Below are 22,316 nucleotides of genomic sequence, written 5' to 3' on the forward strand. Positions count from 1 at the left end.
TTTTTGCAATTCGTTCCAGTCACAGGCAGCAGAGAACTGGAACGAAAGGTGGCCAAATGAGGTGTTGGCTTTAGGGATGATCAGTGAGATACACCTGCTGGAGCGCCTGCTATGGGTGGGTGTTGCCATCGTGACCAGTGAACTGAGATAAGGTGGAGCTTAACCTAGCATGGACTTGTAGATGACCTGGAGCCAGTGGGTCTGGCGATGAATATGTAGCGAGGGCCAGCCGACTAGAGCATAAAGGTTGCAGTGGTGGGTGGTATAAGGTGCTTTAGTAACAAAACGGATGGCACTGTGATAAACTGCATCCAGTTTGCTGAGTAGAGTATTGGAAGCTATTTTGTAGATGACATCGCCAAAGTCAAGGATCGGTAGGATAGTCAGTTTTACTAGGGTAAGTTTGGCAGCGTGAGTGAAGGAGGCTTTGTTGCGGAATAGAAAGCCGACTCTAGATTTGATTTTAGATTGGAGATGTTTGATATGAGTCTGGAAGGAGAGTTTACAGTCTAGCCAGACACCTAGGTACTTATAGATGTCCACATATTCTAGGTCGGAACCATCCAGGGTGGTGATGCTAGTCGGGCGTGCGGGTGCAGGCAGTGAACGGTTGTAAAGCATGCATTTGGTTTTACTAGTGTTTAAGAGCAGTTGGAGGCCACGGAAGGAGTGTTGTATGGCATTGAAGCTTGTTTGGAGGTTAGATAGCACAGTGTCCAAGGACGGACCGGAAGTATAGAGAATGGTGTCGTCTGCGTAGAGGTGGATCAGGGAATCGCCCGCAGCAAGAGCAACATCATTGATATATACAGAGAAAAGAGTCAGCCCGAGAATTGAACCCTGTGGCACCCCCATAGAGACTGCCAGAGACCCGGACAGCATGCCCTCCGATTTGACACACTGAACTCTGTCTGCAAAGTAGTTGGTAAACCAGGCAAGGCAGTCATCAGAAAAACCGAGGCTACTGAGTCTGCCGATAAGAATATGTTGATTGACAGAGACGAAAGCCTTGGCAAGGTCGATGAAGACGGCTGCACAGTACTGTCTTTTATCGATGGCGGTTGTGATATCGTGTAGTACCTTGAGCGTGGCTGAGGTGCACCCGTGACCGGCTCGGAAACCAGATTGCACAGCGGAGAAGGTACGGTAGGATTCGAGATGGTCAGTGACCTGTTTGTTGACTTGGCTTTCGAAGACAGGCAGGGCAGGACAGGATGGATAGGCAGGGCAGGATGGATAGATTCTAGTGTTCTCTCATCACCATTTTTTGGTAGTGAGTGGAAACGCTAACCGGATGCTTCACACTTATGCATCCTGTTGAAATATCTTGCTGATTATTCTGCCTGTGCCAATATGGCGCCGCGCATTTTAAATTGAAATACGCCATCGTGAGTTTTCCATAGGAATAGATGGATGACGTCAGCGCTATCGCTGTCTATGCTTCAATGAGGGGGCAGTCTTTCTCCCTGGGTAAAGCGATGGTTTGAAAATATGTTGTTGACTTTGATGCTCGTGCCCCTCTTCACCACAAACTACTTAAATTATGGGAGACTCCGACTAAAGTACATAGCGAACGACAGAGCAGCGGAAGAACTTTGTGCAAGTCATCAGGCTCATTCTTATGCTAGACCGCTGGGCTTCTTCACACCATATTTGGTGTGAAGTGGATATTCCAACCGGATGCTTCAGATTTACACATCCGGTGAAACATCTGGTTCCTTGTTCTATGGTTTCCACTAGTTACCAAATCCACAAAGTCAAAATATGTTCAGAAATAAGGTTATCACTGTGGTTAAGGTTTAAAACCACGTTTTTTTTTGTTGAAATTGTAGAATAGGTTCCGAGGTTGGCGCTTGTAACGTCAGAGTTGTGCATTCGATTCCCACGGGGGAACAGTACAAAAAGGTATGCATTCACTACTGTTAAGGAGTGTCCGATAAATGAGGTAAAATGTTTTTTTTTTATTTTTTATTTGGGGTTTTTGTCTTTGTGAATGTGGTAACTAGTGACGATCTTGTTCTTTATGTGGAGGAACGTTGCGGACATAGACCCGGAAGTGCAGCGTTTTAAGGCGTCAACAAAGGAAAGTGAAGCTGTGTGCCATTTTCTCGTTAAGCATTTACAAGATACAAAGTAATTGGCCTTCGTTGTGTTGTTCTCATTTACAAAGACTAGGCTACTAGCAGCTCAAAACAGTAGCTAGTTGGCTGCAACAGTAAGTAGAGTTTGCTGCCTGTAATATAATCCTATAACGAGCTATGCTATGTCTGAGGGAGGGGGTTGGTAGCAGCATGAATGCTAATGTCATATTGAGGGTTAGCTGACAACGTCACGAAAAGGATGCGCATGCTTCAATGTGGCATAACTCCATGTGTTGTGATTCTGGATAGCAAATAGCTAACAACAATGACAAGAAGCTGCCGTGTGGGGAATCGTTAATGGCTGGTTCCATGTCGTTTTATCTTGTTAATGATACCGTGTCGTGTTTTGAGGTGTTTTTACTGTTGCCACGTCATCTATGCTATTATGACTCAAATTCGCTAGCTAGCTAACCAAGAAATGTAACGATGTATTTGAGAGACAAGTTCTCATTGTGCAAATGTATTTATGTTTTCAATAAACATTGGAGACGAAATATAGTTTACATGTTGTCAGCAATTTAAGACAACCCCGTCTGTTTTGCATTAGTTGTACAAGCGTCGGGTTTGTTGCTAAACAACCAATCCGTCTATAGGCCTATTATTACTGGTAGGTTGACTGTTAAAAAACGTATATATTTACATTGATAGTCACATACACATACATGGTTAGCAGATGTTATTGCGAGTGTATCGAAATGCTTGTTCTTCTAGTTCTGACAGTGCAGCAATATCTAACAAGTAATAAATATCTAACAATTCCACAACAAACTAATACACCCACATTTAAGTAAATGAATGGAATAAGAATGTATAAATATATGGATGAGCAATGTCAGAGCAGCATAGGCTAAGATGGTATAGAATACAGTATATACACATGAGATGAGTAATGCAAGATATGTAAACATTGTTAAAGTAGCATTATTAAAGTGACTAGTGTTCCATTTATTAAAGTGACCAATGATTTCATGTCTATATGGCAGCCTCTCTGTACTAGTCTGATGGCCTTGAGATAGAAGCTGTTTTTCAGTATTGGGCCCAGCTTTGATGCACCTGTACTGACCTTGCATTCTGGATGATAGCGGGGTGAACATGCAGTTGCTCGGGTGGTTGTTGGCCTTGATGATCTTTTTGGCCTTCCTGTGACTTATAGTGTTGCATGGTTTATTAATATGATCACTACTTGGTATAGCTCTCTAAGGGTGATGCTCAATAAAACCTGCTCTTTTCCCCACAGAATTCAAATGAAGAAGCACTCCAGTCAACAAGATGAAGAACAAACCTGGGAAAAAGCAACACAACAAAACCAAGAGGACTAAACACCATCGAGACCTAATCAAAACAGAGTGTGGAACACAGTCAGATGATGTTGACTGCAATAGAGAAGAACCAGACATTAGTCAAGCACCCTACATTACTAAAGGAGTTTGTATCAGCTCCATCCAAATCAAAGAGGAACCAACAGACTTTGAGCAGCAGGGAATGGGAGAGGAACAAAACCTTTCAGTTCCTTCCTTCCAGAAGAAGCACATCAAACATCAAAATACATCCAATCCAATGACCGGGTGTAGCCAGATATCAAGGAGTCCTATGGTGATGCTAACAAGATTGTCTAATGTAAGAAGAGTTCCCAACATGTGACAGTTAGTAACTAGATAAGTGTTTCGACTTTTGGTTCATGCATACTGTGGTTTCTTCATCTTTCTAATCCATAAGGTGGTGGTTAAGACTCTTCTGCGAGACACTAAAGTGTGTTTGGTGAAGGAGGAAAACCCAGACGAGACAGATGGAGGTAAGGCATAGTTCATACATCCAGTTCACCCACAACACTGTATTTGAAATGGATGATGGGATTACTTGAACATCACCTGAACATTAATTTAGCAAACTTTGAAATGTATATTTAGCAGAGATATTTACTCAAGCGCTTTGTTGAATGAGGAAATGTAGGAAAACACAACTATGTTCTGTCCCATCTCTCACTTCTCACTCTTTCTACCTTCTTTCCACTGCTCTGTCCCTCCCTCAGTCTCTTCTCCTCAGTTCTTTCCTTGTCCACACTGCACCATCTCCTTCACTGACTGTTACTTCCTGGAGAACCACATGAAGACCAAACACCATAAGCAGTACCTGGCTTTGTTCAAAGGCCATGTCTCAACGAGTAAAACCGTGTATGCCCCCACACACAGCTGTCCCCACTGTAGCTGCATGTTCCATACCTCACGGCAGCTACACGTCCACACCCGTCAGGCCCACCCCTCTCCCTCTCTGAGAAAACTCCACCCCTGCCCCTATTGTGCCCGCAGCTTCCAGTACATAGCCAGACTGCATACTCACTGCAAGGTTTGGCATAAAATGGCTGTCGCTTTCACAGATGGATACCTCAGTTGCGCTGACTGTGGAAAGAGCTTCAAGAATTGCTGGGGACTGGGGCCTCACCAGTGTCACAAGCCTGAGGACACTAAGCTTGAGAATGGCCCTGTCTGTCTGAACATCGGTATGCCATGCTCAGAGTGTGGCAAAAGCTGCTCTAGTCCTCAGAATCTGCGCATTCACATGCGCACACACACCGGCGAGAAGCCTTACGTCTGTAAGGAGTGTGGCAAGAGCTTCTCAGAAGCCAGCAGTCATTGCAAACACATGATGATACACTCGGGGGTCAAGCCATTCAAATGCCAGGATTGTGGAAAGGATTTTGCCCGGATGTGGCACCTCCGAGTTCACATGACCGTTCACTCTGGCGAGAAGCCTTTATCCTGCCCCAAATGTGACAGGCGGTTTGCATACAGTGATTCTTTGAAGCTTCACCTGCGCACACACTCAGGGGAGAGACCTTTCAAATGTACTGTGTGTGGTAAAGATTTTGCAGATAAAGGTTATCTGAAGTTACATCTGAAGATCCACAGCAATGAAAGGAACTACCATTGTGGGGTTTGTGGGCTGAAGTTCATAAACATTGCTGCGTTGAAAACCCACCAGCGCACACACACTGGGGAGAGGCCTTTCCATTGCACAGTGTGTGACAAGACATTTTTCCGACACGCACACCTGAAGAACCACCAGCGCACTCACACAGGTGAGAAACCATACACCTGTACTGAGTGTGGCAAAAGCTTCACTCAGTCTGGAGATCTTACAAAACACATACGCACCCACACTGGAGAGAAGCCGTATGAATGTTCTGTCTGCCACGGCTGTTATACCTCTTCAGGGGATCTGGGCAAACATATGAGGATCCACAATGGCTCACGGCCATATCACTGCCAGGAGTGTGACAAAAGCTTCCGCATGGTCGGTCACCTTAAAACTCACATGAGGACCCACACTGGTGAGAGACCGTACTCCTGCCCCCGCTGCCATCGTACTTTTGCTCGCGCCCACCACCTCTCTGGTCACCTGCCTAGATGTTGCTGAATGATTAGATTATTTATATACAGTCAACTCTTTTACTCTTGTTGTAGTTATTTAATAAGGGAACAGTGATGTACAGAAGATGGTTTTGTGCCCGACTGTTGTGGTAATGCCAATAAAGGCCTCTATAGTCTGTGAGAGATGGCACGCCTGTTGTGTGGTTCTGGTGTTTTGTGTATGTTTTCTTTGAGCTGAAATAAGAGCCATATCACATACATTTCAATCTCACAGTATTCTATTGGTAAACCATCATTGGCCTGCACTGGCTGGTTTTGATATTACAGCACGTTATACATTTCATATTACAATACGCAAGCTATTGAAGAGGATTGATTCAATAATTTAGGCTATTTGTCTCTGAAATCCCAGACCTAGGGCAACATTGTCAGTGTGGGAGTCAACCTGTCTTCCTATGGAGAATCAGGACAGTAAATAAAAGGGTATGCTTTATCCTCTTTACAACAGGTGCTTATAATCCATACAATAACTCTCTTGATAATACAAAGACAATTCATCATTGATTGTAACCTTTATTTAACTAATCTAGTCAGTTAAGAACAATTTCTTATTTACAATGACGGCCTACTCCGGCCAAACCCGGATGACGCTGGGCCAATTGCTCTCTGCCCTATGGGATTCTCAATTACAGCCGGATGTGATACAGTCTGGATTCGAACCAGGTAGTGACATCTCTTGCACTGAGATGCAGTGCCTTAAACCGCTGCACCATTTTGAGTCAGAACTGGCAAAGCTACAAAAAATGCTGATACAAAACGGATACTTTTGGCGAGAATTAATATTTATTTAAGAATCCACACCAATCCGGGCGACAGACTAGTGGTTAGAGCGTTGGATTAGTAACCGAAAGGTTGCAAGTTTGAATCCCCGAGCTGACAAGGTACAAAACTGTCGTTCTGCCCCTGAACAAGGCAGTTAACCCACTGTTAACTGCCTTGTTCAGGGGCAGATTAACTGCCTTGTTCAGGGGCAGAACGACAGTTTTGTACCTTGTCAGGCCGTCATTGAAAATAAGAATTTGTTCTTAACTGACTTGCCTAGTTAAATAAAGGTAAAAAATGTTTTTTTTTAAACAGCCTCTAAATTATTGCACATAATCCAGAGGTCATTGCTTGATTGGTCAGGTACCGTGAAATATTAACCGCAGGAATGGAAACGCTTGTCTATTATGTTGACCAGATAGTCAAGTGACCGCTCTAACAATGGAAATATATGTCCTCCCTAAATTATGGAAGACAGGCGGGACCATTCTAGCCAATGAGAGGTCAGATGTACTTTGGCACAACAGGCCAAAGTAAGTCGTTTTTCTCCTAGTTGCCGTAATGCCACGTGCATCCACTTATATCCGTACATTTGTAACAACCTAAACATTACGAAACTTATATTTGATTTTAAAAAGCCTCACGTAATTCGACACTCTCATAGACCTCCATACAACAAAACATTTATCTCGCGGACAGATTTTAACGAGAGTAAAGCCTCTCGCTTCGCCTCTTCCTCTGTAAGGAAACACATTCTTCCGGTGTAGCGAAACTTCATTTTCTATTTGTGAGTATTTGAACGAGAAACAGAAACGTGTTCCTCTCATGGTTAGTATCTTTACAATCAGTATTTGGTGAGAGATATCTAGTCGTCAATAGGAGTAAGGTAGCTTACATTATCTACTATCTAGCTAATATTGTTAGCTAACAACCCAGGCGAAGAGAGTCCATTTCTGACCCAGAAAGGTGTGCAATCTAGCTAATTTAACTAACCTCCTAATGACGTAAAAATGTATTCTGCTATCAAATGTTCCACTCTGCTGTATGTTAAACCTTTTGATTTGAGAAAATAACACCGAGGTTCTGTACTGCCTCTTGATAGAGGTATGTCCATGTGACCGTTGTAGTAGAGAGAAACAGTGAAGGTGTCCTAACACCCATAGAACCAAGCGGTCAAACGGGGAAATGGTTCAAATCCGTTTTCCACCATATAATATGGGAATTTTAGGAACACTTAAAATAAGGGCTGTGTTTCGTGTAGGCTAACCCTGGCATGACTTCTTGATAACCAAGTACATCTCTCTTGGACAAGGTTACTTTTATCAATATATTCAGCTCTATTTACTCAGATCCAAAAATGCAAATTAGCATCAAAGTAGACCTGCAAGACTACAAATTTCATTTTGGTTTGGAAGGGGTAAATATAGGCGAATATATTGAAAAGTCACCTTGTCCTAGAGGGATTCACACGGTTATCAAAACGTCACGCCAGGGTAAGCCAACAGAAAACAAAACCCTTATTTTAAGTGTTTCTAAAATCCCCTATGGGAAAAACAATTGGAACAATTTCCTTGTTTGACTGCTATGTTTCATGGGTGTTATGACTAGTACTGTGATGAGGTTGTGCAATTAAGGTATGTCGAAGTAAACATACTTCTCCAGTGTTCTGGCTAAGCCAGAATAGTTTTTTTCCCAACAGCCTAGTATTTTGTTGGCTTTACTCTGTACTATCTACAATGGGGAGAACAAGTATTTGATACACTACCGATTTTGCAGGTTTTCCTACTTACAAAGCATGTAGAGGTCTGTCATTTTTATCATAGGTACACTTCAACTGTGAAATCCAGAAAATCACATTGTATGATTTTTAAGTAATTAATTTGCATTTTTTTGCATGACATAAGTATTTGATACATCAGAAAAGCAGAACTTAATATTTGGTACAGAAACCTTTGTTTGCAATTACAGAGATCATACGTTTCCTGTAGTTCTTGACTAGGTTTGCACACACTGCAGCAGGGATTTTGGCCCACTCCTCCATACAGACCTTCTCCAGATCCTTCAGGTTTCGGGGCTGTCGCTGGGCAATACGGACTTTCAGCTCCCTCCAAAGATTTTCTTTTGGGTTCAAGTCTGGAGACTGGCTAGGCCACTCCAGGACCTTGAGATGCTTCTTATGGAGCCACTCCTTAGTTGCCCTGGCTGTGTGTTTTGGGTCGTTGTTATGCTGGAAGACCCAGCCACGACCCATCTTCAATGCTCTTACTGAGGGAAGGAGGTTGTTGGCCAAGATCTCACGATACATGGCCCCATCCATCCTCCCCTCAATACGGTGCAGTCGTCCTGTCCCCTTTGCAGAAAAGCATCCCCAAAGAATGATGTTTCCACCTCCATGCTTCACAGTTGGGATGGTGTTCTTGGGGTTGTACTCATCCTTCTTCTTCCTCCAAACACGGCGAGTGGAGTTTGGACTAAAAAGCTCTATTTTTGTCTCATCAGACCACATGACCTTCTCCCATTCCTCCTCTGGATCATCCAGATGGTCATTGGCAAACTTCAGACGGGCCTGGACATACTCTGGCTTGAGCAGGGGGACCTTGCGTGCGCTCCAGGATTTTAATCCATGATTAAATCTATAGTGTGTTACTAATGGTTTTCTTTGAGACTGTGGTCCCAGCTCTCTTTAGGTCACTGACCAGGTCCTGCGGTGTAGTTCTGGGCTGATCCCTCACCTTCCTCATGATCATTGATGCCCCACGAGGTGAGATCTTGCATGGAGTCCCAGACCGAGGGTGATTGACCGTCATCTTGAACTTCTTCCATTTTCTAATAATTGCGCCAACAGTTGTTGCCTTCTCACCAAGCTGCTTGCCTATTGTCCTGTAGCCCATCCCAGCCTTGTGCAGGTCTACAATTTTATCCCTGATGTTCTTACACAGCTCCCTGGTCTTGGCCATTGTGGGAGTCTGTTTGATTATGTGGACAGGTGTCTTTAGATTCTGTCTCTCACAGTTGAAGTGTACCTATGATAAAAAAATAACAGACCTCTCTCTACATGCTTTGTAAGTAGAAACACTGCCGATTTTGCAGGTTATCAAATACTTGTTCTCCCCACTGTATCTTGCTAGCCTTTGACCATGACTCTCATTTCAGTTCCATTACATTACACCTGAGCCATATGTATGTGTGCCTTCAGAAAGTATTCATACCCCTTGACTTATTTGACATTTATTGTGTTACAGCCTGAATTGAACATTTTATAAATATGATTTTTTTTAACCTTTATTTAACTAGGGAAGTCAGTTAAGAATAATTTCTTATTTTCAATGACGGCCTAGGAACAGTAGGTTAACTGCCTGTTCAGGGGCAGAACGACAGATTTGTACCTTATCAGCTCGGGGGTTTGAACTTGCAACCTTCCGATTACTAGTCCAACGCTCTAACCACTAGGCTACCCTGCTGCCCCTTTAATTTCCTTACCCACCAATACACGCAATACCTTATAATGACAAAGTGAAAATGTGTTTTTAGAAATTTTTGTAAATGTATTTACATTTTAAATTTTACTACAGAAATATCTCATTTACACAAGTATTCACTTCCCTAAGTCAGTACTTTGTCGAAGCACCTTTGGCGGTGATTACAGCTGTGAGTCTTTTTGGGTAAGCCTCTGGGCGCTTTGCATACCTGGATTGAACAATATTTGCCCATTATTCTTAAAAAAAGGTTAATTATTTATCAATGCTAGACATTTTCAAATCTTGCCATAGATTTTCAAAACTAACTAGGCCACTCCGGAACATTCAATGTTGTCTTGGTAAGCAACTCCAGTGTAGATTAGGCCTTGTGTTTTAGGTTGTTGTCCTGCTGAAAGATGCATTGATCTCCTAATGTCTGTTAAAAAGCAGTCTGAACCAGGTTCTCCTCTATGATTTTGCCTGTGCTTATAGCTGTATTCCGTTTTCTTAATATCCCACCAAAAATCCCTAGTCCTTGCCAATGACAGGCATACCCATAACATGATGCAGCCACCACCATGCTTGAAAATATGAAGTGGTACTCCCGTGATGTGTTGTGTTGGATTTGTCCCAAATGCCTTCTATTCAGGATAAAAAAAGTATATTTCTTTGTCACATTTTTTGCAGTATTACTTAAGTTCCTTGTTGCAAACAGGATGCATGTTTTGGAATATTTTTTATTCTGTACAGGCTTCATCCTTTTCACTCTGTCATTTAGGTTAGTATTGTGGAGTAGCTACAATGTTGTTGATCCATACATTAAACTCAGTAGCTGTTTTGAAGTCATTGGCCTCATGGGGAAATCCCTGAGCAGCTACCTTCCTCTCTGGCAACTGAGTTTGTAAGAATGCCTGTATCTTTGCATCGACTGGGTGTATTGATACACCTTCCAAAGCCGAATTAATAACTTCACCATGCTCAAAGGGATATTCAGCATCTGCTCTTTTTATTTGTACACATTTACCAATCGGTGCCCTTCTCAGCGAGGCATTGGAAAACCTTGATGGTCTTTGTGGTTGGATCTGTGCTTGAAATTCATTACTCAATTGAGGGACCTTAACAAATAACTGTATGTGTGGGGTACAGAGATGGAATAGTTATTCAAAAATCATGTTAACTACTATTATTGAACACGGAATGAGTCCATGCAACTTATTATGTGGTTTGTTAACCATATTTTTACTCCTAAACTTATTTAGGCTTGCAATAACAAAGGGGCTGAATACTTATTGACACAAGACATTTCAGCTTTTAATGTTTTGTTAATAATATCTACAAAACAAATTCCACTTAGACATTATGGGGTATTGTGTGTAGAACATTGACACAAAATCTCAATTTAAAATGTAGGCTGTAACACAACAAAATGTGGAAAATGTAAAGGGGTGTGAATACTTTGAATGCACTGCATATGGCTCTGCATTACACATAAAACCAGTAATTGGACTATGGTGTCTTCTCTAGGGGGCAGTTTTTCTTTTAAGAGCAGTGATGCTCGGCCTGAACATTTGACACGCATCACTTGTGGTACGGTTTTGGAAGCATAAGGACCTAATCTTTTATATTGGCAAAATATTTTTTTTTAAACCAAAGGTTAAATTGATACACCTTTTTATAGGGTTAGGGTTCCCCACACGGCCATATTTCCATGTTACAGTGCTTGTTTACGGAAGACGGTCAACTACCTATGCTACTCAGCTTACTGTAAGTGTGTATTTTGCATTTGTGAGATGAAAGTAGAACGATTTATGTTTCTAGAACCATACCGCAATTGAGAATCGATTCACATTTTGGAGTATTTGGCTGTTTTGGCTTGTAGAGCTAATTCGCCCTATAAACAAGATGTAAGGTCCTTGGACTAAGGAGTAACGTTAGGCCCCTTTTGTCCAATATTGGGCTACTGTCTTGCTAGCTATTTATTCACCCATTGATAAGCTATGTAAAAATGCATGTTGTAACGAAATGCTTTCCTTTGCTTGTTGTTTTACTTTGTAGTGTTGGATGGGATGATTGTCATGATGATTCCTGACCTGGTGTTTTATTCAAATCAAGTATATTTTTTTCCCACAGAATGCAAATGAAGAGGAAGACCTAGACAATAACCAATCGACAAGATTAAGATCAACCTGGGAAAAAGCAACGCAATAAAACCAAGATGACTAGAAGTCATCGTGATCACATCAAAACGGATTGTGAAACACAGTCAGATGATGTTGACTCTAGTAGAGAAGATTCAGACATTGGCCAAGCCCACTCTCTCAGCAGTAATGGGTTTACTTTCAACATCATCCAAATCAAAGAGGAGGAAACAGACTTTGAAGTGCATGAAACAAGTGAGGAACATAACGGAATCAGATCAAATTATCACTTGGATTCTAGAGCACTCCACCAGGATTCTGGAACCATCAAAACCAAGACTGAAACAGATTCTGTTTACATTAGCCAAGGAACGGTGGAAATTAAGACTGAGCATGATTCTGAAATCAGAGTGGTTAAGACAGAAACTCTAGTGTACTCCCCCTCACACAGCTGCCCCCACTGCAGTTGCATGTTCCACACACCACAGCAGCTACTTGTCCACACCTGCCAGGTCTCGAATTCTGACAACGTTGTGGATTTTTTGTTGAAGACCCCATTTCATTCTTTGGAGTCCACAGAAATGGTGCGAATTAAAACAGAGGGTCGACCTCTGCCTGAAATCAAGTACATAAGGAAGGATGGCAAAGTGAGGAGGGCGTTCAATACCAACTGGTATAAAAAGTATCAATGGCTAACAGGTAGTCTTTCATCAAGCCGCTTGTATTGCTGGCCTTGTCTGCTCTTTGGAACGTTTGAGCCTTGGGCTAAAGGGGGGTTCAGTGACCTGAAGAACATTGACCGTTCAGCTAAACGGCATGACGAAAGCCGGGAGCATCTCAACTCCTACGCGAAACTCAAGCTTTTGGGACACCCGAGTCATCATGCCAATCATTCACTCAATGAAGGCCTGCGTATTCAAGCTGCGCAACACACGAAAAGGTCCGAAGAAACAGGGATGTTCTCAAACGCCTCATTGACAGCATTGCATACTTAGGCATGCAAGAGTTGGCTTTTAGGGGACACGATGAGACGGAAAGTTCCGCTAACAAAGGCAACTACAGGGAATTGGCAGAGGTAATCGCGCGGTATGATGCTTTACTTGCTCAGCATATGGAATCTTCAACTGTGTTCACTGGAATGTCAAGAACAATTCAGAACGACTTGATAACTGCTATCGCATCATCAATTAAAAGTGAGATTAAAAGCGAAGTTGACGCTGCTCCATTTTTCTCATGGCAAATGGATGAAACTACAGACCATTCGCAGTTGTCTGTCATTGTCAGGTATGTGGATGATCGGGGGTGTGTCCAGGAGCGTTTCTTGGGCTACTTTGACGTGTCAGCTGGGCGAGATGCACAGTCTGTGTTTGATCTAGTGATTTCGGAGATGTCAGAGTTTAACTTTGTTGAGAAACTAGTCGCTCAAACATATGATGGCGCTGCTGTAATGGCTTCTGATTTAAATGGTCTGCAAGCAAAAGTAAGAGCTGTAGCTCCGAGCGCCACCTTTGTGCATTGCTATGCACATCCCCTCAACTCCGTATTAAGCCAGAGCGTGAAGTCTATGCCCAAGACCAAGGTTTTCTTTGCCACACTGGGTGGCTTCGCAACTTTTTTTTGTAAGTCCACCAATAGAGTGCTGCTAGAAAAGGCCAAAAACGTACCAACACATTGGAATTTCACGTCCAGAGTCGTTAACACAGTGGCAAAAAACTTTGAACATCTATTGGACACATTCACAGGTATCACAGAGCATCCTAACATGGATGATGACACGATTTTCAATGCAAATGGCTTCAAGACACAGCTGGAAGATTTTCATTTTATTTTTTTACTTCTCACTTTTGAATATATATTTGCTTGCACAGATGTGGTTTTTGACAGTGTGCAACAGAATGCCATGGATGTAGAATTTTGTAAGAGGAGGATTGAGAATCTTATGCTCAAGATAGCGGAGCACAAATCTGAAGAAGAATTTAGTGCTATATATCAGAAGGCTTCGAACATGACAGATGATCCAGAGTTGATGCACAGAAGGAAGCGAAGGCAGGGCACGCAGTATGTAATGCAGATGTACAAATCACTGTACAATTCAATCCATGACAACATCAAGACACAAATATCACAGAGGTTCCAAAGCCTGGACAGCAGGAGATACATGGAGTTGTTAGATGATGAGAAATTTGAGTCATTCCGGAGTGAATTCCCTGCAAATGCAATGGAAAGCCTGTCCCAGAGCTATGGATGTTTTTTTAACATGGAAAAACTGAAAAATGAACTGCAAGTGTTCTACTGTGGTGAGGAGCTTCAAGGGAACAGTCGAAAACTGTGTGACAGAATCTTGCATTTCAAGGGGTGTGGATTGAATGAAGTGATGCCTGAGGTGTACCGGTTCATGTGCCTAGTTGCAACTATAGGGGCAACGTCAGCGGGCGTGGAGAGCAGATTCTCTCGTCTGAAGAGGCTGAAAAGCTACACAAGGAACACCATGGGACAAGAGCGACTCAGGAACCTGGCAATCCTATCCATAGAAAGGAGAATTCTTAAATCACTACAGAAGAATCCTCACTGGTATGAGAGGGTCATTGACCAGTTTGCCAACCAGACTATGAGAAGAATTGACTTTATATTCAAGGTAACATATTAATAAAAACAATTGTGCTAAGTTTTTTTTTTTTTTTTTTGCACCGATATGTGTAATAGATTTTATATTTACGTAAATAGTATTTGTTTTTTGGCCCAACTGTGTTTTGAATTGATTTGTTTCCAACAGTGATTGAGACTGGATGGTGGAAACTCCCTGAACTACTGAGAGGGAGTATAAGGTCCCAAGATGCCAGTAATGTATTAAAAGCAGAGTGTAGGTCCTGTTTGTAAGCATGTGCACATGTCCACAACCTCTCATTCTTCCTCTGGAGACCTCAACCCTTCTCATGCACTGCAGTCAGCGTTGACTAAAGCTGTCAGTGTCATCGAAAGATGTCAAACAAACTGACCGCTGCTGCTAAAGAACATTAAAACTTTGACTATTTTGCTGAATGCCGGTTTTCCTTTTTCAGTTGAAATGCCTTTTGGACCCTGCACCCAAAGACTTATTTGAACTGTTAAGTTGCGCATGGTTCTTGATTTTGTGTTGTATTTTGTAGTTATTATGGATCCCCATTAGCTACTCTTCCTGGAGTCCAGCAAAATTTAAGGCACTTATAACATTTTTGTAGTTGATTAACAAGGGAAAAGTGATGCACAGATGGTTGTATATGGCCGACTTACTGCCTGGGGATGACAAAAGTGACAATGATTGCTGTAAATGAAATATGTGAAAGAGGACATGTTTGGTAATTGCACATTAGACATTACTTTAAAATGAATTATTCAGTGTTCACTTCAACAGCTGTAGAACATCCTGTCATAACTGATTTGTGTCAATCCATATGCCATCAATGGCCTGCACTGGTTTTGATATTGCGCCATGTTTCACTTGCTAATAATCATACACATTCATTTTATTGAAGATGATTGGGCCATGCATGTAGGCTACATTGTCATTCCCACATCTTGGCAGTGATGGTCTCTACCAATAGCATAGGAACCCTACTCTAATTTTCTCCATTCCAGCCATTACAATGAGCCCATCCTCCAATAGCTCCTCCCACCAGCCTCTGCTGTAGTTTATACATTGGTTTCAATAACCATCATCTTTGTAATCCAATGGACACATTTCATCTTTGACAACAGTATTTCAGTAAGTACTGCTTTGATAAAGCTAGAAAATGCTACAAAACTGATACCAAAAGTACACCAAACGTATGTGGACACCCCTTCAAATTAGTGGATTTGACTATTTCAGCTTCACCTGTTGCTGCCAGGTGTAAAAAAATTGAGCACACAGCCATGCAATCTCCATAGACAAACATTGGCAGTACAATGACCCATACTGAAGAGCTCAGTGACTTTCAACGTGGCACTGTCATAGGATGCCACTTTTCCAACAAGTCAGTTCGTCAAATTTCTGTCCTGCTAGAGTTGCCCTGGTCAACTAAGTGCTGTTATTGTGAAGTGGAAATGTCTAGGAGAAACAACGGCTCAGCCGCAAAGTGGTAGGTCACACAAGTTCACAGAATGGGACTGCCCAGTGCTGAAGCACATAGTGTGTAAAAATCACCTATCCTCGGTTGCAACACTCCAAACTGCCTCTGGAAGCAGCCTCAGCACAATAACTTTGTCGGGAGCTTCGTAAAATGGGTTTCCATGGCCGAGCAGCCACACAAAAGCCTCAGATTACCATGTGCAATGCCAAGCGTCACCTGGAGTGGTGTAAAGCCCACCGCCATTGGACCCTGAAGCAGTAGATATGCGTTCACTGGAGTGATGAATCACTCTTCCCCATCTGGCAGTCCGATCGAAGAATCTGGTTTTGGCGGATGCAAGGAGAACGCTACCTGCCCGAATGCATAGTGCCAACTGTAAAGTTTGGTGGATGAGGAATAATGGTCAGGGCTGTTTTTCATGGTTCGTGCTAGGCCCTTTAGTTCCAGTGAAGGGAAAGCTTAACGCTACTGCATACAATGACATTCTAGATGATTGTGTGCTTCCAACTTCGTGGCAGCAGTTTGGGGAAGGCCCTTTCCTTCTTTAGCATGGCAATGCCCCTGTGCACAAAGAGAGGTCCAAACAGAAATTATTCGTCGAGATTGGCGTGGAAGAACTTGATTTGCCTGCACAGAGCCCTGACCTCAACCCCATCGAACACCTTTGGGATGAATTGGAACGCCAACTGCGAGCCAAGCCTAATCACCCAACATCAGTGCCCGACCTCACTAATGTTCTTTTGGCTGAATGGAAGCAAGTCCCAGCAGCAATGTTCCAACATCTAGTGGAACCCCTTTCCATTTTTAGATAGCCAATTGTGAAGAAGAAAATTGACTTGGCTCCTCCTGATGGACTGGTTGGACATGACTGCAACATGGTCTCCAGGAGGGATCATCCAATGAAGTTGGAAGTCCCACCCAGTTGGCTACATTAAAATGGTGGAATCCCTCAATAGTGCTGCCCATACTAATTCTCTTTTGGCCACTAGAGGTCTCTATCATTCTCTATGGCAGATACTTTTTGGCGAGAATTAATGTTCCTTTCATGTTCCCTGTTCCGTCAGTCAATTCGTCACAGGAGCTAAATCTTTGCACATGATCCAGGGATCTTTGCCTGATTGGTCAGGGTTCATGACTAACAATCCAGGAAATGCATCAGCTTTCCGGTTAAAGATGGTGGATAAAGGAAGAGGTCCCGCTCAGGCCGTTGATCATTGAAATAAAATGGTATGTTCCGGTCTGCTTAACGTGGTGGCTCTCCAATGCATTAGCAGTTTGGTCTGGTCAGCTTAGTTAATTTATTGTATATGAACCAGAACAATTAGGGAGTGGGATGTCTCGCTTTCTCTTCCGTCTCTGTTTCCGGTGACAACAATCAGAAAGAAGGTAGCTAGCTAAGCTATTTTCAAAACTTTGCTAGCTTGCTTTTTTATTTATTTATCCGTGAGTATTTATACAATAAACAACTTTTTCCTCTCGTGATTGTCTTCATAATCAAGATAGCTACATTTGGTGGGTGACAATCATACAAAGTAGCAAGGGTGCGTTAGCTAACATATACGTTTAGCTGTCTTGCTACAACTATGCAAGCCTACATAGGTTACTAACGTCGACGTAGAAATCTAGCTAGGTAGGTTGTAACCAAAAGTTACTCCGCAGGAAATTATGATAATGCTGTGTTATGAAGGGCTATGAAGTAGTAGGCTATTGAGTGTTACTAAGCCAGACTTCAGCATAGCTATTGCAGAATTTGGGTTTCTTACTTTTTACATTGTTGGATGGGTTATTATAATCCCCATAGCTCTCTATCAGGGATCATAATAGGGTGATGTTCAATCAAACCTTGTCTTTTCTCCACAGAATGTAATGTGAAGGTGTTGACCTAACCAGAAACACACTTGTCAACAAGATGAAGCACAAATCTGTGAAAAAGCAACACAAAATCATGAGGTCTAAACACAGAGACCCCATCAAAACAGAGTGTGAAACACAGTCAGATGATGTTAACTGCAAAAGAGAAGAACCAGACATTAGCCAAGCTCCCTCTCCCAACACTAAAGGGATAACTTCCAACTCCATCCAAATTAAAGAGGAACCAGCGGACTTTGAAGTACAGAGTCATTGCTTCGATTCTAGAGCACTCCACAAGGATTCTGGAACCGTCATAACCAAGACTGAAACAGATTCTGTTTACATTAGCCAAGGAACAGTAGAGGTAAAAGCGGAGTATGATTCTGATTCTGAAATACATAAGGTAGTGGTTAAGAAAGAAACTCAAGTGTGTTTCATGAAGGAGGAGAATGTGGGTGAAGAAGACACAGATGAGGACACCGAAGACGGGAGGGATACTGACAGCAACAGAGGTACTCATACACACCCACCCTTAAAATCAGTGTCATCTTAAAATTTGCTGGAATATTTGATATTGACTGACTAGGCTAAATGGTTATTTGATATTGACTGACTAGGCTAAATGGTTATATTGACTTTAAATTTAAGAATCATCATGAAAATATATGACTACTCTTGTTTACTTTTGAAATGTTTCTTATTTTAGTTTATGTCCCTCTTCTGTAAATCAAATCACATTTGATTCATCACATACACAGTTTACAGCAGGTAAAAGGTGCAGTGAAATGCTTACGTGCTAGCTCCCTCAACTATGCAGTACGTCAGTCAATAGCAATAATAACAAGAGTCAAGTCAAGAATAACAACTCATCTATTATTCTCCCTTTGTCTTTTTCTACCCCTACTTCCACCACTCTCCCTCAGTCTCTTCTCCTCAGTTCTTTCCTTGTACACACTGCACCATCTCCTTCACCAACCATTCCTTCCTGGAGAAGCACATCAAGTGGAACCACCAGAAGGAGTATCTGGCCATGTTGAGAAGCAGTTTTTCAAAGAGCAGTGGAACAGAGACGCTCCCAACACACAGCTGCCTCCACTGTAGCCTCATGTTCCAAACCCCACGGCTGCTTAGCATCCACACCCTCCAGATCCACCCTTCAGCCACTCCCCGGAAACCTGCCCGTCCACACAGAGTTTCGGCAAAACTCTACACCTGCCCACAGTGTGCCCGCAGATTCAGATACCTGGGCAGTCTGCAAAACCACTGTGAGCTTTCACACAAAATGGCTGTGATCAGCACCAATGGACACCTCAGTTGTGCCAACTGTGGGAAGAGCTTCAAGAATTGTTGGGGACTGGGACCTCACCAGTGTCACGAACCAGAGGGCACTGAACCTCAGGACATTAAGCCTGTGGTCTGTCTTGAAGTCGGCTTCCATTGCTCAGAGTGTGGCAAGATCCTCTGTAGTCCACAGAGCCTGAACATTCACATGCGAATTCACACCGGAGAGAAGCCTTATGCCTGCAAGGAGTGTGGCAAAAGGTTTGCGGAGAGCGGCAGTTTACGCAAACACCTGCTGATACACTCTGGAGTCAAGGCATTCAAATGCCAGGAATGCGGGAAGGATTTTGCCCGTATGAAGGGTCTCAGGAGTCACATGACCACTCATTCTGGCAAAAAGCAGTACTCCTGCTCCCACTGTGACCGGCAGTTTGGATACAAGTCTAGTCTGACTATTCACCTACGCTCTCACACAGGGGAGAAACCCTTTCACTGCACAGAGTGTGGTAAAGACTTCTCTATCAAGAGAAACCTGAGGCTTCACCTAAAGATCCACAACAATGAAAAAGGCCACCAGTGTGGGGAGTGTGGCCTGAAGGTGATAGACATTGGGGCGTTGAAGACACACATGCGCTCACACACCGGCGAGAGGCCTTACCACTGCACAGTGTGCAGCAAGCAGTTCATTCGACTGGAACACCTGAAGAACCACCAACGCACTCACACAGGGGAGAGACCATACGTCTGTTCGGAGTGCAGCAAGAGCTTTGCTCAGTCTGGAGATCTCACAAAACACATACGCACCCACACTGGAGAGAAGCCGTATGAATGTTCTGTCTGCCACGGCTGTTATACCTCTTCAGGGGATCTGGGCAAACATATGAGGATCCACAATGGCTCACGGCCCTTTCCCTGCCAGGAGTGTGACAAGAGTTTCCGCTTGGTCGGCCACCTTAAAACTCACATGAGGACCCACACCGGTGAGAGACCGTACTCCTGCCCCCGCTGTCTCCGGACCTTCGCTCGCACCCACCACCTCTCTGTTCACCTGGCTCAGTGTCGATGATTGATGATAATGATTTGCCTGGTTGTGTTGCGCCTTTCTCAAATTCATTGCTTTATGGGGGTAACTCACTCTTTCCACTACTCCCAATGTGTAGCCCTTACCTGGGGGGGCAGCCATATTTCACCAGAACACTGAGGTGGGGCATTTGGCTGACTATTACAGCGGACAAACAAGATGATGTAGGAAGCGTCAATTTGAAGGTCTAAGAGCTCCAGACATTGACACTCCACTAGATACAGCTAGATGTTGGGTAGAGTTTTTAGTTGGCATGCAGTTTCAGATTTGTTTTCTGGACATTAAAGGGATAGTTCAAAGTACAAATGAATCTAATTTCCCACTTACCGTGGCTGTAGGTGTAGATGATTCATCAAAACGTCAACATTTGATTATAGAGCAATAAAGTGACTTAAATGTAAGGTAGACAGACGTCTGTCATGTCAATTACTATTTTGGGTGAATGATATCTGTTTTGTGCTATATCTAAAATCATGACACTATTTTACTGAATGTATGATGACAATAATTTACTGATGAAGGTGAGCAGAGTGGGTCTGCAGTACAGTCGTGGCCAACAATTTTGAGAATGACACAAATATTCATTTTCAAAGTCTGCTGCCTCAGTTTGTATGATGGCAATTTGCATATACTCCAGAATGTTATGAAGAGTGATCAGATTAATAAGCAATTAATTGCAAAGTCCCTCCTTTGCCATGCAAATGAACTGAATCCCCCATTAACATTTCCACTGCATTTCAGCCCTGCCACAAAAGGACCAGCTGACATCATGTCAGTGATTCTCTTGTTAACACAGGTGTGTGTGAGTGTTGACGAGGACAAGGCTGGAGATCACTCTGTCATGCTGATTGAGTTTGAATAACAGACTGGAAGCTTCAAAAGGAGGGTGGTGCTTAGAATCATTGTTCTTCCTCTGTCAACCATAGTTACCTGCAAGGAAACACGTTCCGCCATCATTGCTTTGCACAAAAAGAGCTTCACAGGCAAAGATATTGCTGCCAGTAAGATTGCACCTAAATCAACCATTTATCGGATCATCAAGAACTCCAAGGAGAGCGGTTCAATTGTTGTGAAGAAGGCTTCAGGGCGCCCAAGAAAGTCCAGCAAGCGCCAGGACAGTCTCCTAAAGTTGATTCAGCTGCGGGATCGGGGCACCACCAGTACAAAGCTCGCTCAGGAATGGCAGCAGGCAGGTGTGAGTGCATCTGCACGCACAGTGAGGCAAATATTTTGGAGGATGTTCTGGTGTCAAGAAGGGCAGCGAAGAAGCCACTTCTCTCAAGGAAAAACATCAGGGACAGACTGATATTCTGCAAAAGGTACAGGGATTGGACTGATTTTCTCTGAGTCCCTTTTCCGATTGTTTGGGGCATCTGGAAAAAAGCTTGTCCGGAGAAGACAAGGTGAGCGCTGCCGTCAGTCCTGTGTCATGCCAACAGTAAAGCATCCTGAGACCATTCATGTGTGGGGTTGCTTCTCAGCCAAGGGAGTGGGCTCACTCACAATTTTGCCTAAGAACACAGCCATGAATAAAGAATGGTACCAACACATCCTCCGAGAGAAACTTCTCCCAACCATCCAGGAACAGTTTAGTGACGAACAATGCTTTTTCCAGCATGATGGAGCACCTTGCCATAAGGCAAAAGTGATAACTAAGTGGCTCGGGGAACAAAACATAGATATTTTGGGTCCATGGCCAGGAAACTCCCCATACCTTAATCCCATTGAGAACTTGTGGTCAATCCTCAAGAGGCAGGTGGACAAACAAAACCCCACAAATTCTGACAAACTCCAAGCATTGATTATGCAAGAATGGGCTGCCATCAGTCAGGATGTGGCCCAGAAGTTGATTGACAACATGCCAGGGCGGATTGCAGAGGTCTTGAAAAAGAAGGGTCAACACTGCAAATATTGACTCTTTGCATCAACTTCATGTAATTTTCAAGAAAAGCCTTTGACACTTATGAAATGCTTGTAATTCTACTTCATTATTACATAGTAACATCTGACAAAAGTATCTAAAGACACTGAAGCAGAAAACTTTGTGGAAATTAATATTTGTCATTCTCAAAACTTTTGGCCAGGACT

General features: G+C 43.0%; 2 protein-coding genes across 18 annotated transcripts; both read left to right on the forward strand.

Annotated features, from left to right (window-relative positions):
• Positions 1–1,635: 1,635 nt before the first annotated feature.
• On the forward strand, positions 1,636–15,173 carry LOC110537677 (gastrula zinc finger protein XlCGF57.1). Of its 13 annotated transcripts, none has more exons than XM_021624024.2 (4): positions 1,636–1,905; positions 3,379–3,758; positions 3,858–3,933; positions 4,171–5,699. In XM_021624024.2, exons 2-4 carry the CDS (start codon positions 3,411–3,413, stop codon positions 5,553–5,555), a joined length of 1,809 nt encoding a protein of 602 aa, XP_021479699.2. In that variant the 5' UTR covers positions 1,636–1,905; positions 3,379–3,410; the 3' UTR covers positions 5,556–5,699. The 13 variants fall into 13 exon arrangements, with proteins under 13 accessions (XP_021479699.2, XP_036797872.1, XP_036797891.1 ...); XM_036941977.1 differs by lacking the exon at positions 1,636–1,905 and adding an exon at positions 1,922–1,945; XM_036942041.1 differs by lacking the exons at positions 1,636–1,905; positions 4,171–5,699 and adding exons at positions 1,992–2,215; positions 11,920–14,562; positions 14,701–15,173 and having other exon boundaries at positions 3,379–3,933.
• A 1,288-nt stretch (positions 15,174–16,461) lies between these two features.
• On the forward strand, positions 16,462–20,894 carry LOC110537720 (gastrula zinc finger protein XlCGF57.1). Of its 5 annotated transcripts, XM_036941942.1 has the most exons (4): positions 16,462–17,242; positions 17,876–18,230; positions 18,309–18,378; positions 18,790–20,894. In XM_036941942.1, the coding sequence occupies exons 2-4, from the start codon at positions 17,925–17,927 to the stop codon at positions 20,211–20,213; spliced, it is 1,800 nt and encodes a 599-aa protein (XP_036797837.1). In that variant the 5' UTR covers positions 16,462–17,242; positions 17,876–17,924; the 3' UTR covers positions 20,214–20,894. The 5 variants fall into 5 exon arrangements, with proteins under 5 accessions (XP_036797837.1, XP_021479743.1, XP_021479725.1 ...); XM_021624068.2 differs by having other exon boundaries at positions 16,464–17,527; positions 17,876–18,378; XM_021624050.2 differs by having other exon boundaries at positions 16,464–17,458; positions 17,876–18,378.
• Positions 20,895–22,316: the final 1,422 nt, after the last annotated feature.

The sequence above is a fragment of the Oncorhynchus mykiss genome, chromosome 2 (assembly GCF_013265735.2).
Source record: "Oncorhynchus mykiss isolate Arlee chromosome 2, USDA_OmykA_1.1, whole genome shotgun sequence".
NCBI classification, from domain to species: domain Eukaryota; kingdom Metazoa; phylum Chordata; class Actinopteri; order Salmoniformes; family Salmonidae; genus Oncorhynchus; species Oncorhynchus mykiss.

Bases quoted from the DNA above. Each gene is read 5' to 3' on its own strand.
- LOC110537677 (XM_021624024.2), top strand. From the start codon at position 3,411: ATGAAGAACAAACCTGGGAAAAAGCAACACAACAAAACCAAGAGGACT. The intron at 3,759-3,857 runs GTAAGAAGAGTT...CTAATCCATAAG, and splicing joins TGCTAACAAGATTGTCTAAT to GTGGTGGTTAAGACTCTTCT. The intron at 3,934-4,170 runs GTAAGGCATAGT...TCCCTCCCTCAG, and splicing joins CCCAGACGAGACAGATGGAG to TCTCTTCTCCTCAGTTCTTT.
- LOC110537720 (XM_021624068.2), top strand. From the start codon at position 17,925: ATGAAGCACAAATCTGTGAAAAAGCAACACAAAATCATGAGGTCTAAA. The intron at 18,379-18,789 runs GTACTCATACAC...ACTCTCCCTCAG, and splicing joins GGATACTGACAGCAACAGAG to TCTCTTCTCCTCAGTTCTTT.